The sequence below is a fragment of the Alosa pseudoharengus genome, unplaced genomic scaffold, assembly GCF_046254945.1.
Source record: "Alosa pseudoharengus isolate Yale_2024_CS ecotype anadromous, Long Island Sound unplaced genomic scaffold, YU_APseudo_1.1 YU_APseudo_1.1_scf_14, whole genome shotgun sequence".
In the NCBI taxonomy this organism is placed as follows: domain Eukaryota; kingdom Metazoa; phylum Chordata; class Actinopteri; order Clupeiformes; family Clupeidae; genus Alosa; species Alosa pseudoharengus.
This window is the reverse complement of record NW_027468609.1, coordinates 1,605,052-1,622,091: the sequence shown is the minus strand read 5'-3', so window position 1 is coordinate 1,622,091 and position 17,040 is coordinate 1,605,052. Positions and strand designations below refer to the sequence as shown.

Here is a 17,040-nt window from a genome sequence, read left to right as displayed (position 1 = left end):
GGCAGGGGTTGGGTGTGACCTCTCCGGAAGTCAACAACAATCTCTTTGGTCTTGCTGATTTCACTATGTGGTTGTTGCTGTAGGTTGCAGTGCAGTCATGCGTCAGCAGGGTGAAGAGCAGCGGACTGAGCATGCAGCCTTGGGGGGCCCCCGTGCTCAGTGTGATGCTGCTTGAGATATTATTGCCAACACGTACTACTTGAGGCCTCTGACAGAGGAAGTCCAGTAGCCAGTTGCAGAGGTAGGTACTGAGTCCCAGTTTGTCAAGTTTGCAGATGAGTTGTTGTGGTATTATGGTGTTGAATGCAGAACTGAAGTCTATAAACAGCAATCTCACATATGAGTCTCTTTTTTCCAGGTGGGTGAGGGCTGGGTGGAGGGCAGAGCAGATTGCTTCCTCTGTGGACCGTTTGGCTCGGTATGCAAACTGGAAGGGGTCCAGGGTGGGGGGGAGAATGGATTTGATGTGTGACATGACAAGCCGCTCAAAGCACTTCATGATGATGGGTGTCAGTGCCACGGGGCGGTAGTCATTGAAGCAGGATGGAGCAGTTTTCTTCGGCACAGGTATGATGGAGGCAGCTTTAAAAAACATGATGGGACGATGGCTTGCTTCAGGGAAGTGTTAAGCATCCTTAAGCTCCTCAGCGCACAACCTGGGATGTTGTCTGGGCCTGCTGCCTTACGGGTGTTGATAGCAGCAAGTGTCCTCTTCACGCTGTCGGCAGAGAGGCACAGGGGCTGCTCGTGTGGAGGGGGATGGGTCTTCTGTGGGCAAGTGCTGTTTTGTGCTTCAAAGCGAGCAAAGAAGCGGTTCAGATTGTTGAGTGTGTGTGTATGTGTGTGTGTGTGTGTGTGTGTCTGTGTGACTGGTGCAGAAGCCTGCATGCCAGCGCACAGAGATGTATGTGCAGGGGGTCAGTGGGGAACGCAACTGATGCAGTTTTAATGAGACAAACACACACACACAATCACCCTCACACACAATCACACACACACACACACAATCACACACACACACACACACACACACACACACACACACGCACACTTACACACACACAATCACACACACACAATCACACACACACACAATCACCCTCACACACACACAATCACCCTCACACACACACAATCACCCTCACACACAATCACCCTCACACACACACAATCACACTTACACACACACAATCACACTCACACACACACAATCACACTTACACACACACAATCACACACACACACAATCACCCTCACACACACGTAATCACCCTCAAACACACACAATCACACTTACACACACACAATCACACACACACACAATCACACTCACACACACACAATCACACACACACAATCACACTCACACACACACACACACACACACACACACACACACACAATCACACTCACACACAATCACACACACACAATAGACTTTGCGGATAGATGGAGGGGGTGGAGTAAGATGTGGCCATGGATGTGTGTTTGTGTGCCTGCCTGAGTTTGTGTGTGTGTGTGTGTTGATAAGCCACGGCTGGCCACACACACTCTGCCCTTGAGACATGCAGCATGCAGATGACTTCAGATTATCAAAACATACACGCATTTTATTCCTGCCCAAACCAGTGTGTGTGTGTGTGTTTGTGTGTGTGTTTATTCCTGCCCAAACCAGTGTGTGTCTGTGTGTTTATTCCTGCCCAAACCAGTGTGTGTGTGTGTGTGTGTGTGTGTGTGTGTGTGTTTATTCCTGCCCAAACCAGTGTGTGTGTGTGTGTTTGTGTGTGTGTGTGTGTTTATTCCTGCCCAAACCACATCCATAAAAATACAACTTCAAACGGCCCTCTTAGGTCTTTTTATCTATTTCATGATCTTTCTCTCTTTCTTTTTTTAATACATATGCTCTCTCTCCTCGAGTCATCATGCTGTTTGACGTTCTTCGAGACATTCCATTCATATTTGTGTGCATGAGGAGAAGGAGTGAGTGGCCAGTCTTACGTGTGTGTGTGCGTGTGTGTGTGTAATCCAGTGAGTGGTCAGTTTGAGATATACCCCCAGTCTTACGTGTGTGTGTGTGTAATCCAGTGAGTGGTCAGTTTGAGATATACCCCTGTTGTATAAAATTATCCTATGGGTTGTAGACATCATGATGAGAGAACGAGTTTGAAACTGTAAAGCATGTATTCATATAACCTTAATCATAATCAAGTAATACACTGAAGTTATTCCTAACCATAATACTCATATAACATTTTAAATAACAAGTTTAACTAATACTATTAACATACTGAAGCTATTCTACCAGAATTCCCCCTACGTGCGCTCTGTATCCCTATGTCTCTGTTTGCTGCCCTGTGTCTCATTTTGTTGCACTGTGTCTCATGCTGCCTTAGCCTAGGCCTTTTGAAGAAACCAAAGTCGGCCTTGAAGCTGCAAGATAACGCATACACAGGGCGAGCTCTACTCATAACAACCAGTAGGAGAGTGCAGGGGGCGAACGATATTTAACCCATGCACAATGTATGACCTGTGATCACTCTATACTGCACACCCCTGAACTTTCCATAAACTTAAGGTGAAAAGTTCATTCGGGGTAGTGTTGTGTCAGCATTTTGGAGGGGTATAAGTAAGAGAGTTCTACCTTTGTTCGGGAGTGCGATCGTGCGATCCACTCAGGCTTTGCGCTATGTAGTCATTAAAGGAATTTTTGCACGGAACTCTGCCGGACTTTTGCGCCTTCTTTTTGGGACAAGTTTTTGACTTCAGCACTTATAATGGTGTATTTTTGTTACGTTGTTGGCAAGATGTTTGGACTTAATTTCTGGCCCGAGTCTGAATATCTGCCACGACATTTGGCGAGCCAGCCAGGAGAGATAACGAGACACCCGAAGCTTGGGGGGACGAGCCTGCACTACAGGACACCAGGGCCCACAAAATTTAATGCGAAGTAGAGCTTTTTGTTTTCTGTGATTTTGTTGAGTGTGTTGGAGTGCAGGACTCCACCCAGGTTGACGGTAAGAAATTGTCTCTCCTCCAAAAGAACCTAGTTAAATTGTTAAACATAAAATTAAGAGTATTGAAAAGAGTCGCTGGCAGAGTTTGGTGCAAAATATATGTGTAATAACCCCGCATGTGTGTGCTTATGTTTTGTAAACTAACAACCGTATTGTGCAGTAGTAGGCTATGAATGAGAAATTACTAGGAGTGCTGTTTGGCATCAGATCACAGTTTTTGTGCTTATCAGAGGATGACCTTGAATATCCCGGACAGAAAAGAGCCTGAGCTCAGTGAAAAAAAAAAAAATTATGGTTAGAAATGACTGAAACTGTTTGGAAGTGGCGGCATAGGTTATCAAAAGGTTTATTTAAGTATATACCATTAGAAATTAAGGCGTAAATAATTTGCAGGGATCAGTTTTGAGAGTGTGTGGGCGACATCGGGTGTGCGCATTCTCATAAACTTTCCTGTCAACTGAAAATGCATGACAAAAGATATAAAATATGGCTTTCAGTCTTCTGCAATCCTTTTTTATGTCCTGAATTACGTTTGAATCGCTTAAAAGATGTTTGTCTCATCTTTCCCCATGAAATAGGTGAACCATAGTCATACAATTTGTTCCGTTCGACAAGTTTTTAAAAAAAAAATCTCTTTGTGTTTATTGCCCCCTCCCTATATACTGAGCCTTAAAGGAGCCGCACCATTTTTATACCATACCAATTGGATAGATATTTGAAAAGAATGTTTAAAAAAAAAAAATAAAAAAAAAAGCAAAAGTTTAAGAAAATGAAACAAAGCTGAGCCCAACATCTGAGAGTAAATGTGATGAAGAGCAATGGATGGTTAGAATATGGATGAAGAGCAATGGATGGTTAGAATATGGATGAAGAGCAATGGATGGTTAGAATATGGATGAAGAGCAATGGATGGTTAGAATATGGATGAAGAGCAATGGATGGTTAGAATATGGATGAAGAGCAATGGATGGTTAGAATATGGATGAAGAGCAATGGATGGTTAGAATATGGATGAAGAGCAATGGATGGTTAGAATATGGATGAAGAGCAATGGATGGTTAGAATATGGATGAAGAGCAATGGATGGTTAGAATATGGATGAAGAGCAATGGATGGTTAGAATATGGATGAAGAGCAATGGATGGTTAGAATATGGATGAAGAGCAATGGATGGTTAGAATATGGATGAAGAGCAATGGATGGTTAGAATATGGATGAAGAGCAATGGATGCTTAGAATATGGATGAAGAGCAATGGATGGTTAGAATATGGATGAAGAGCAATGGATGCTTAGAATATGGATGAAGAGCAATGGATGGTTAGAATATGGATGAAGAGCAATGGATGGTTAGAATATGGATGAAGAGCAATGGATGGTTAGAATATGGATGAAGAGCAATGGATGGTTAGAATATGGATGAAGAGCAATGGATGGTTAGAATATGGATGAAGAGCAATGGATGGTTAGAATATGGATGAAGAGCAATGGATGGTTAGAATATGGATGAAGAGCAATGGATGGTTAGAATATGGATGAAGAGCAATGGATGGTTAGAATATGGATGAAGAGCAATGGATGGTTAGAATATGGATGAAGAGCAATGGATGGTTAGAATATGGATGAAGAGCAATGGATGGTTAGAATATGGATGAAGAGCAATGGATGGTTAGAATATGGATGAAGAGCAATGGATGCTTAGAATATGGATGAAGAGCAATGGATGGTTAGAATATGGATGAAGAGCAATGGATGCTTAGAATATGGATGAAGAGCAATGGATGGTTAGAATATGGATGAAGAGCAATGGATGGTTAGAATATGGATGAAGAGCAATGGATGGTTAGAATATGGATGAAGAGCAATGGATGGTTAGAATATGGATGAAGAGCAATGGATGGTTAGAATATGGATGAAGAGCAATGGATGGTTAGAATATGGATGAAGAGCAATGGATGGTTAGAATATGGATGAAGAGCAATGGATGGTTAGAATATGGATGAAGAGCAATGGATGGTTAGAATATGGATGAAGAGCAATGGATGGTTAGAATATGGATGAAGAGCAATGGATGGTTAGAATATGGATGAAGAGCAATGGATGGTTAGAATATGGATGAAGAGCAATGGATGGTTAGAATATGGATGAAGAGCAATGGATGGTTAGAATATGGATGAAGAGCAATGGATGGTTAGAATATGGATGAAGAGCCTATTAGAAAAAGCTTATTTGTGTGTTTAATTGTGTCTTGCATAAATGTTAGCTACTGCTGTGCTTGAATACCAGCTGTTAATTAGCTTTTGTAGCTGTAAGTTAGTTCACTAATTGACACAAATCTAATTATATCCCTGATCATTGCAAATGAAGTGTAAGATTAAAGGGCTTTTGTGAGACGGGACGCCTCTGCTATTAGCTCTTGACGAATAATGGGTCGGGAGAGAGCTATAGTTCAGAACCTAAAAAGATATAATCGCGATGAATTCCGCACGACAAAGATGTCGGATTTCGGGATTGTCGCTTGATAGAATCTTAATCGCGGACTAACGTTTCAGTGACATAAGGGTCGCATGAGAGAAGTCACGCTGAGTACTGCGGTGGGCTGCTCATAGACATTGATGTTGTCGTGGGATAGCTGCCGGCAGGTAAAAATTGCCCTAGTCGCTCAGTAAATTTTATGTTTCACATGAGGACAGGTTTGCAATAGTAATTGCTATCCACTCGAGGCGCGCACGGGTGGAGAGGCTGGAAATGGCACGCCTCATAGTAAGCTAAAGGATAAGAAGGTATTTGTGTTGGTATTGAAGGGCATTGGTGCGGGGAATAATTGGTGAAATAAAGGTGAATCAGATGTGGTATTACTGCACCTTACTGTAATTGCTATTACTAATTTCAGTCATTTGAAATTAGAAAAATGTATGCTACAATTACTAGTGTTGCTGAGCATATGTTGTTATGAGTTAATGTTGAGTTTAGTTTGTATTTTCGTTGGTTATTTTTTGTTGGTTACGTTTTTTGAAACAAAGTAATAGCCTGCCTGGTGTGTTGTGGTACTGTCATTGGTTGGTGCAGCGTAAAATCAAAAGATGGAAATTGATGGAAAAGAGAACATTTTGGCTGGAGAGATAACTTAGAAACGTGAGTGATATAAAAATTTTTTGGAAAAGATTGATGTAATATCTCATACTAACCAATGTAAGTGCATGCAAACCGAGGGCAAGTAAATGTTTCTGTGTGTCTGAGAAAGTGAGTTTATCTAACTTCTGATTGCTGTAGAGGTCTCCGCCACTGAGCCCTGACCTCCCCTCAAGGAAACCGGGAAAAGACTGTACAGCAAAAGTTAAGCCCAGTGCCTTGGACAGAATTTGTGCTGTGTCCAAGTGTATAAGCGGGTGTACCCGGGTTGAGGTGGAAGCATGACTCATGTGCGGATGGACACTGAATTGAGAAAATGGAATTGGAACTTTTGACCAATTATTGTGTTTAGTCACCAGTTTTAGTTAACTTGTTAGAAAGGAAAGGATAGTATAACAGAAAAGAACAGAAAAATGAATATTGCATTCTAGAAAAAAATCATAGTCTCAATTGTTCCGGTCAATATTAGGATCACAATCGTTTGCCACAATTATGCCATCCATCTTCTGAACTTAAAGTGAGTTTAATTGAAATGTTGAATACAATTTAACTGAAGAACTAAGATTATATACAATAAAATAAAAATGTTTTAAAAGGTTATCCTTAAAATAGTTACCACAGTGTAAGAAATGTACTGAATTGATAAATCTAAGAAAAAAAAAAGAGTAGAGAAAGGAAATTTCGAAAAATACTTTGATTAAGTTGTTATTAGGATAAAAATCTAAATTGAAATAACAAATTGACTAACTGCACAGTGTAGTGTCTGTTCTGAGATACCATCATAATTTGGGGAATGATATGAAAACCAGGGTATTCTTTGAAACAAATAGGGTTAATGTTTTAGATAAGGCAGGGTACAGAAGCAGGGAAAGATTAGAAACTAACCACTGACTAAACACAGTTTTGAGTCTGTCTACAGGCTGTGTGCCCTCTGAATCCGAGACCCAGGCCCTGATTACAGCCAACCGACATGTCACCCACACCAACGTCTACCCATGTGATACCAATGCTAAGACTGTTTCAGAGACGGTTAGCCACCGCTGCCAGACTCAAGGGGGAGGAGCCACAAGTCCCACCTCGACAAAAGGAGTGGACCACAGCAAGAGGGAGGAGCATTTGCATTCTCCTGATACTGCTCACTGGGCCTGACTCCTTTTCAACCGAGCCTCATTTTGGAAAAAGGAGTGAAAGAACACAAAAAGGCAGACAGCCTCCGCAAGTGAAGTAAGAGACTACCAAAAATACACCAACTATGGCTGGAACTGTCTTTATGGCATTCAAAAAAATAAATAAATAAATAAAAAAAATTAAAAAATCATACTCATCAGAATATGAGTGGGAGAGGGACTATGAGGTCCCCACTTGATCAACAAATGTCAACTGTCAACCAAGGTGCAGCAAATACCAATGCAACAAGTCTCGATGTGGCAACAATTAAAGAGACAGTATGATCGTTGATGAAAAGGAATGAGCATGGAGTGAGATCTCATCAATCTCCAGAGTGGCTGTCAGGGCTGGATCGGACCAGAGGTACACTTCAGTTGGACCTCCACCAATATTCAAGTCACAACTAAAAGACGACACACATGTACTAACCCCCACCACACCTTAAGAAGGGACAGAACGATTGACGGCATGTTCTTCAAGGATACTGAGGATTGAAATGTAAGCCAGGAGTCTTTAAGGATGCTCTGGCTCAAAATTCAAATCATTTTCAATCCATGGTTCTGGTTGCCAGGCCAGTCCAGAATCAGTCTAAATTTGCATTCATGGCTTTAGGATGCCATGGATATGAATCCATAGCCAGTAATCCCTAAGAAAGGGTTCAATCTGATGTGTCATTGAAGAAGATGCTCTACTAGGGCTTAGAATAATACACATGGTCAACACACATTAATGATTAGGGAAACTGAAAGGGCAAGTAAAGGCCAGAACAATTAAGTATTCTTCAATATTGATCTCATAACTGATTAAGGAGTAATGGTATTAAGAGCAGTAGGTAATAATGGACACTTTGTTGTGCTTCCCAAATCTCATAAAGAGTGAGAGTATGGCTTATGACAATCTATATAAGAAAAACTACAAACAATAATAGTGTAACAGTTGCCTTATAAAAACAAAACTTTCATTATTTTTAACTATGATATGATAAATGTCATATGCTGAATGAACAGACAAAGAAAATTTGAACAGAATAAATTTGATAAGCATAAAAACACTCTGTAGAGCGCTATGAGACATGTGTAATGTTGTGGCGCTCTATAAGTGAAATTAATTTGAAATTGAAATTAAAAGTAACAGAATAAACCAAAAAATCTAAATAAATCTAAAATCATAAATAATCGCTTTATAATAATAATAATAATAAAAAAAAAACATAAACTATTTCCATGAAATGATAACTCTGTGAAATAATTAATTAGTTACAAGGAAGGTGGAAATGCGTGAAAAGTTGGTAAGATGATTGTGATCGCTTAGTATTGATTGACGGTCGACATGAGAAATAAGGATGTGGGTAGTAGGGAGTGAATACCCAAAGCAACAATATTTCAGAATAACTAATAGCATAAAACCTTGCCATCCTACTGGAACTGTTGGACGCAACAGGGTGGGGCAGATTAGCTGTTACTGATTCAGAATGAGGCTTGAGTGAGTGACAGGTGAGTGAAAGATGTAAGAGTGAGTGTGCATGCAATTTGTGAATGGAGCGACGTACCTGGGGTCTTAATCAGACTGACAACCAAAAGAATACGAGACCTATCCCACTTTTTGTTGACATTGAAAAAATGTCAAAAGGAGGGAGGGATATGAAATTTGAATAACAGCATGTAGACATTGATTGCTACGAAATATTACTATTATTAACCATTACTAACTATTAACTAACTACTATTACTAACTATTAATCTAAATATTAATCTAAATATTAATCTGTGTGTCATATAATCTAACATATTGTCAGGGTTGCAGTATGGAGAGCTGGACCGAGGCGCAGGGCAAGTAGCGATCGAGGCACACGTAAACGTCAGAACAGGAATCTTTAATACAAAATGCACACTACAACCACGAAACAACCACGAAACAACATCAAAGACCGACAGGGGACTGAGGGGAGACAGAGGGTTTAAATACACAGGGACTTAACAAGGCACAGGTGGACACGAAACAAGGTAAAACGAGAGACAGGTGAACACAGGGCTGGAATTCATAATTAAATGAGCAGACTAATAATGACAAACAGGTGAGGGGCGGAGACACAGGGAACTGGGACATGGCAAGACAAACAAAGGAGCACATGGCTGACAGGAAGTAAACAAAGGAGGGACAGGGAACACAGGATCGTTACACATATAATCTAACTAACTTTGGGTAAATTGTTTTACAGATTTGATAACGACTGACTTAAAGAAGGACTTATGGGCTAAATCTAACTGATTGTATGAATTTCTTCATCTGAAAATCTTCCAAGTTCCCAAACGGTTTAGGATTTGTGTGGCTGTATGGGTTGTGTGCTGTTTCTTTTTGTTCTATTCTGCTGTCTCTATAAATCTGACCAGGAGTGCTACATTGCTTGAGCGAGGTGTGAGGATTTGAGAGTCTGGGGGAGTCCACCTGTAACTGTTGCTTTCAGCTCAATGCGGCTACAGTCATCTACTCCAGTGGCGGTGTTACACAATGTCCACAGTTAGATGACTTCAAACTACGACCAGAACCCTGCAACCAGATGATCTCAACTCAAAACCTCTACACCCAAATGACACCAGCTCCAGGCCAGAGGATTTCAACTTCACTTCCATCTCCAGTCCACGCCCCAAGCCCATTCCCTATTCCTAGCCCATTCCCTACTCCAAACCCATTAACATACCCAAGCCCATTCCCTACTCCAAACCCATTAACATACCCAAGCCCATTCCCTATTCCTAACCCATTCCCTACTCCTAGCCCATTCCCTACTCCAAACCCATTAACATACCCAAGCCCATTCCCTATTCCTAGCCCATTCCCTACTCCTAGCCCATTCCCTACTACAAACCCATTACCACCCCCAAGGCCATTCCCTACTCCAAACCCATTAACATACCCAAGCCCATTCCCTACTCCTAGACCATTCCCTACTCCTAGCCCATTCCCTACTACAAACCCATTACCACCCCCAAGGCCATTCCCTACTCCAAACCCATTACTATCCCCAAGTCCATACCCTGCTCCAAGTTTAATACCTATTCCAGGTCCAGCCCCAGTCCTACAATAAGATTGCGCTGGACTGGGATATGCGATAGCATGAAAGGCCAATGGGGAATTCTGAATTAAAGCCAAAGCAACGCGATTGACATGAGATCACAATCACCTAAATCCAACAAACGGCTCAGATGAGGAAGATTCATACACCGCATTGTACACATCTAGGGACGGTAACACCAGTTTCTGATATTCTACTCTAAGATAAAACCATCAAGGAAGAAACAAAGAGCATAATACCAAAGAAAGAGAAAATGCCATTATAGAAGTAACAAGGACCCCATTCATGACCACATTAATGCCTGTAGCATAAGCAGGGCCCACACCAAAAGAACCATGAAATGAACACAAGGTACCAGCAACAAGATCAGTAGGAGAACCAACAACTCAACGACCAACTATGCAATGTGACTTTGCAGCTTATAGATTTTACCGTGCTGGTGAAGACCATCAACAAATGGCTTTTTACCTTCAACAAGCAAATCATGAGTGTGATACTACATTAAGTAGTCAGTATGTTGTTTTTAATCACCTATTGTACATATGTTCAAAACTATCCATAACTATTTTGTGTTAAACAAAAAGATACAATCAGTGTGTATGAAAAGTGTGTGTACTAGTACTGCATTATCTTGTGGGTGTATAACATCAAAACCATATGTTGTGTGTATACCATGATGGCTTAGTCAAAAGCGAAAATACGACACGGAAATGCATGTTCACTGACATGTTAATGGTGATATTCCTTCTTACCTCTACCCATTTTTGATACTCTTATAGTGTACAAAGTCGGAGACAGTAGCCAGTATAAGAAATAAAAATGAGAAAGGAAGGATAATTTTTAGTTTGTGAGACTATGCAAGTCTCAAAGGAGGGAATGTTGTATAAAATTATCCTATGGGTTGTAGACATCATGATGAGAGAACGAGTTTGAAACTGTAAAGCATGTATTCATATAACCTTAATCATAATCAAGTAATACACTGAAGTTATTCCTAACCATAATACTCTTATAACATTTTAAATAACAAGTTTAACTAATACTATTAACATACTGAAGCTATTCTACCAGAATTCCCCCTACGTGCGCTCTGTATCCCTATGTCTCTGTTTGCTGCCCTGTGTCTCATTTTGTTGCACTGTGTCTCATGCTGCCTTAGCCTAGGCCTTTTGAGGAAACCAAAGTCGGCCTTGAAGCTGCAAGATAACGCATACACAGGGCGAGCTCTACTCATAACAACCAGTAGGAGAGTGCAGGGGGCGAACGATATTTAACCCATGCACAATGTATGACCTGTGATCACTCTATACTGTACACCCCTGAACTTTCCATAAACTTAAGGTGAAAAGTTCATTCGGGGTAGTGTTGTGTCAGCATTTTGGAGGGGTATAAGTAAGAGAGTTCTACCTTTGTTCGGGAGTGCGATCGTGCGATCCACTCAGGCTTTGCGCTATGTAGTCATTAAAGGAATTTTTGCACGGAACTCTGCCGGACTTTTGCGCCTTCTTTTTGGGACAAGTTTTTGACTTCAGCACTTATAATGGTGTATTTTTGTTACGTTGTTGGCAAGATGTTTGGACTTAATTTCTGGCCCGAGTCTGAATATCTGCCACGACACCCCCAGTCTTATGTGTGTGTGTGCGTGTAATCCAGTGAGTGGTCAGTTTGAGATATACCCCCAGTCTTACGTCAAGCAGTAGCAACACCAGCGAGGACCACTACCCCTGGTCTGCATGTCTATGTGGAATGTTGTTTGATAATGTCCTAATGTCCATTCATTATTTTGTCCTTCTTTATTGTCATGTTGAAAATTTGAGGAAAATCAACATTTTCATTTCAAAATATTTGCTAAACTATGTTGTACTGTAAGTGGCACAATGCCATGTGTCCCAGATAGAGAAATGAAACAGCTGGGCTCCTGTTACCGTTACAATGCCATGTGTCCCAGATAGAGAAATGATCGTTTAACATTTAACACGAAACAGCTGGAAACGGGAAGGAGAAGATAAGAACACGTGTGAAGTAGCAAAACATGGAGCTCCTGAGCTCATCCACCACTTGCTGACAAAGCTGTGTAGTTTTAAGTGTGTGTGTTGCGTGTGTGTGTGCGCGTGTGTGTGTTGCGTGCGTGTGTGTGTGTGTGTGTTGCGTGTGTGTGTGTGTGTGTGTTGTGTGCCTGCGTGTGTGTGTGTGTGTGCCGCGTATTTTTAAGGGCCAAGGCCACACATACGGTAAGATCATAACAGAGATGTTTACGGACTTTTGGCGGCTACTCCACAGATGACTTGGGCCCAATGAAGATCAAAGCCAGAGCATCCTGGACCAAGAGACGACATGGCTTGTGTGTGTGTGTGTGTGTGTGTGTGTGTGTGTGCGCACGCGTGTATGTGTGTGTCTGTGTGTCTCTGTTTCTACATTTTTTTTACTGTGGAGAAGCGTCTGAGGTCACGGCGTTGGGAGGAGGAGGAGGAGTAAGAGGAGAAAGAGGGAGAGGAGGAGTAAGAGGAGGAGCAGGAGGGGGAGGATGAGGTGGAGGAAGAGGAGGAGGAGGTGAAGTAAGAGGAGGAGGAGGTGGAGTAAGAGGAGGAGGATGAGGTGGAGGAGGAGGAGTAAGAGGAGGGGAGTGTGAGATGTTTTGCCTGCATGCACTCAGGACAGGCGAGTGACGTTACTGGGCTACGTCACAATCTAAGATAATCAAGCACATGCTCAGGAGATGCGCTGAACGCTGCGCTGGACGCTGCGCTGGACACTGTTGATATGAGCACCGCAGCCATGACGCTGATTGTGATGATTATAATCGTCATGGCAATGATGATGAATTAGTTCTTTCCCATCAGCAACGCTCATACTCATGGCAGCCTTCCAGAAAAGGATTACAAAAGTGTGAGGAGTGAGAGTGTGCTGCGTATTGTGTGTGTTTGTGTGTGTGTGTGTGTATGTATGTATGTGTGTACATGTGTGTGTGTGTGTGCAAGAGGTCTTCAATCAGTGGAGAGCAGATGACCCTCATGTGTGTGTGTGTGTGTATGTCTGTGTTTGTACATGTGTGTGTGTGATTTTGAAAAGGATTACAAAAGTGTTGGAGTGAGAGTGTGGTGCGTATTGAGAGGGTCATCTGCTCTCCACTGATGGAAGACCTCTTGCAGTTGACCACCCAAGACAAAGAGCTCTCTAGGATGCCCTCAGTATCTGTGTGTGTGTGTGTGCGCGCGTGTGTGTGTGATCTGCTCTCCAGTGTTGCAGTTGACCACCTAAGAAAAAGAGCTCTCTAGGATGCCCTCAGTATCTGTGTGTGTGTGTGTGTGTGTGTGCGTGTGTGTGTGCGTGTGTGTGTGTGTGTGCGCGTGTGTGTGTGATCTGCTCTCCAGTGTTGCAGTTGACCACTTAAGAAAAAGAGCTATCTAGGATACCCTCTGAATCTGTGGGCCTCTAACTCAGGGACACAAGATGTCCTGGGAGAAATTGTGGAATTCTACACACATACACACACACACACAAACTCACGCACACATGCACACACACACACATGCATAAACACACATTCACACACACATGCACACACACAGACACATGCACACACACACACACATGCATAAACACACACTCACATGCACACACACCACAGCATAAACACACACTCACGCACACACCACAGCATAAACACACACTCAAGCCAGGCTTGTGCAAAATTCTAGAATTGGATTGAAACTGGCTCTTAAATTCCAATTCAATTCATGAATTTCACTTGCATTTCAATTGAGGTAGCAAACAGGAAGCAGAATTGCAATTCGAATTGTGCACAACCCTGACTCAAGCACACACACACACACACACACCACAGCACAACCCCAATTCCCTGGAGGCAGAATATATATATGGATCTCTCTTCTCTCCCTCTCTTCTCTCTCAGCTTTGTGGCTTTTTTTGAGCCAATAACAAGAATGATTTTGATCTGAACTGAACAGAATCCTGGGGATGTGTGAGTGTGTGTTCCTTGTCTGCTTGTGGGATATACGGCCCATGCGTACAGTGTGCTGAGCAGCTGCCGTTGCTCACATGCGGGGTGGAGTGTTTTGGGACTTTCTTTGTGTGTGTGTGTGTGTGGAGTGTTTTGGGACTTTCTTTGTGTGTGTGTGTGTGTGGAGTGTTTTGGGACTTTCTTTGTGTGTGTGTGTGTGCAGTGTTTTGGGACTTTCTAAAATGAGAAGTTGGCTCCTGGCTGGAATGTGCACGGAAGCTTCATCTATATACAAACTCCTTTTTTCATGGGAAATGGCAAATCATTCTTTCGCCCATTCTCTTCTCTCCTCTCTCCTCTACTATACTACTATACTCTCCTCTCCTCTCCTCTTCTCTACTCTCCTCTCCTCTCCTCTTTTCACCAGAGGCCTCCTTATGTAACCTCAGCAAAAGTCTGCAGTCTCTCTCATACGCTTGTGTGTGTGTGTGTGTGTGTGTTTGTCTCTGTCTGTATGTTCATCTGTGTCTGTCTCTGTGTGTGTGTGTCTGTCTCTGTGTGTGTGTGTCTGTCTGTCTATGTCGGTGCCTTTGTTTGTCTGTGTGTTTTTGTCTCTGTGTGTGTGTGTGTCTCTGTGTGTGTGTGTGTCTGTCTGTGTGTGTGTGTCTCTGTGTGTGTGTGTGTCTGTCTGTCAGTGTGAGGCATCCTGTATGTGTTGTCCTTAGAGGGGGCAGCAGGGTACAGCGCTATGACCCCCACCTCTGTGTGTGTGTGTGTGTGTGTGTGTGCTGTTTTGACAGGCCCCTCTGTCTTGTTTTCCGTGTTTTTCTTCTCTTTTTCTGCTCTCTGTTCCCTCTCTCTCTCTCTCTCTCTCTCTCTCACACACACACACACACACACATCGCACTGCTGGGAACTGTTTTTAAAAGAGTGCTGCTCCATTCCTGTAAGCTCACATGAAGGATGTTTCCTTGACACCTTCAACTTGTCTCGTTTTGTGTATGTGCTCTACGTGACCGCGTGTATGTGTGCATGTGTGTGTGTGTGTGTGTGTGTCTGTGTGTGTGTCTGTGTGTGTGTCTGTGCGTCTCTCTCTCTCTCTGTGTGCACTCAGATGATGCCAGACAGGTCAAGGAGTCGTCAGTGTAATACTATAAGAGGAACCTCTTACCTCAGATGTGTTGACCAAACCAGTTTGGGTCACTTGTCCTGGGGGTAGTGGGCAGTGTGTGTGTGTGTGTGTCCTGGGGGTAGTGGGCAGTGTGTGTGTGTGTGTGTCTTGGGGGTAGTGGGCAGTGTGTGTGTGTGTGTGTGTGTGTGTGTGTCCTGGGGGTAGTGGGCAGTGAGGTGACGTGCTGCAGGAAGTCTTTTTATTAGCACAGCAGGCCAGCTCTTGGATCAATCACACACACAGTCCCTTTTTAATGGAAAAGCGACTTACACACACACACAGTCACACACACACACACACATACACATTCACACACTCACACACACAGTCACTTTCATGGAAAAGCGACTTACACACACACACAGTCACTTTCATGGAAAAATGACTTACACACACACACACACACAGTCACTTTCATGGAAAAATTACTTACACACACACACACACAGTCACTTTCATGGAAAAGCGACTTACACACACACACACACAGAGTCACTTTCATGTGTGTTAATGTGTATGTGTGTGTATGTGTGTTTGTGTGGTTGAATAGTGGACACCATCACTGACCTCTTTCTTCCTTTGTCCCTTCTCTCTCCAGGAGAGGTTCTGAGTCTGGTGGATGACCTCTTCTCTGGACTGGGCTCGGCCTGTGTGGTTGCCGGGAGACGGAGCCCAGACAGCTCCCACCCTTCTCTCTACACGCTGGTCTTCAAGTGTCTAGAGCCAGATAGCCTCTACAAGTAAGTGTGCCCGCCACTCAGCCAGATGCGGCCCAGATGCGGCCCAGAGGCGTGTTCAAATGAATAAATAATGGTAAAGGTCTGCTAATGTTTTTACACATTCTTTTGTTTGTTTTGAGTTCACTATGATCATTTGCACATACACACATGTTTCATGAGACATGACTCATCATTCATACCAAACCTTTCATGAATGTGGAAGACAGAACGACGACAACTTGTCAAAATAAAAGTCCATCAATCGCATAGCAGCATTGCCGTTTTTGTTCCAAACCTCTTACCTGACCATGTCACATCTGAGTCAATGGGCTACTCCAGTGCCAAAAAGACAGAACATGGTCAAGCAAATCAGTTTTGTTTCATAAAAATGTATTTGTTTTATGATGTAACCTTTGCAGATAATTTCTCATCTTTTGCTACTGGGAATGTCCAACTGTTCCAGGTTACACAAATACAAGTCAGCTGAATGTAGGCTAGTTTACCTCCCAGTGTTAAACTCAATGATTACAAATACTTCACAACTTGTATAGTAAAGTGACATTCAATGTAGTCTTCATAAGATATTCATGAAATATTTACAAAAACGGCCATGCTGCTTTGCAATTGATGGACTTGTATTTTGACAAATTGTCGTCGTTCTGTCTTCCACATTCATGAAAGGTTTGGTATGAATGTTAATTCAAGTCTCATGAAACAGTCATGAATGCCTTATGTGCAGTTTATGACAGCTGCTATGAATGTGTCAAGTAAAGTGTTACCAAACATTCACATTTGAAAAGTTCAT

The 17,040-nt window shown here is 42.5% G+C and overlaps 1 protein-coding gene across 3 annotated transcripts in view; it reads left to right on the top strand.

Annotated features, from left to right (window-relative positions):
• astn2 (astrotactin 2) overlaps positions 1–17,040 on the top strand; it is a 680,356-nt gene that overhangs the window by 607,949 nt on the left and 55,367 nt on the right. For all 3 annotated transcript variants that reach the window (XM_076283459.1, XM_076283456.1, XM_076283457.1), the window contains one exon: positions 16,115–16,256. In XM_076283459.1, the coding sequence (XP_076139574.1) occupies positions 16,115–16,256 (142 nt within the window). The remainder of the gene's footprint in view (positions 1–16,114; positions 16,257–17,040) is intronic.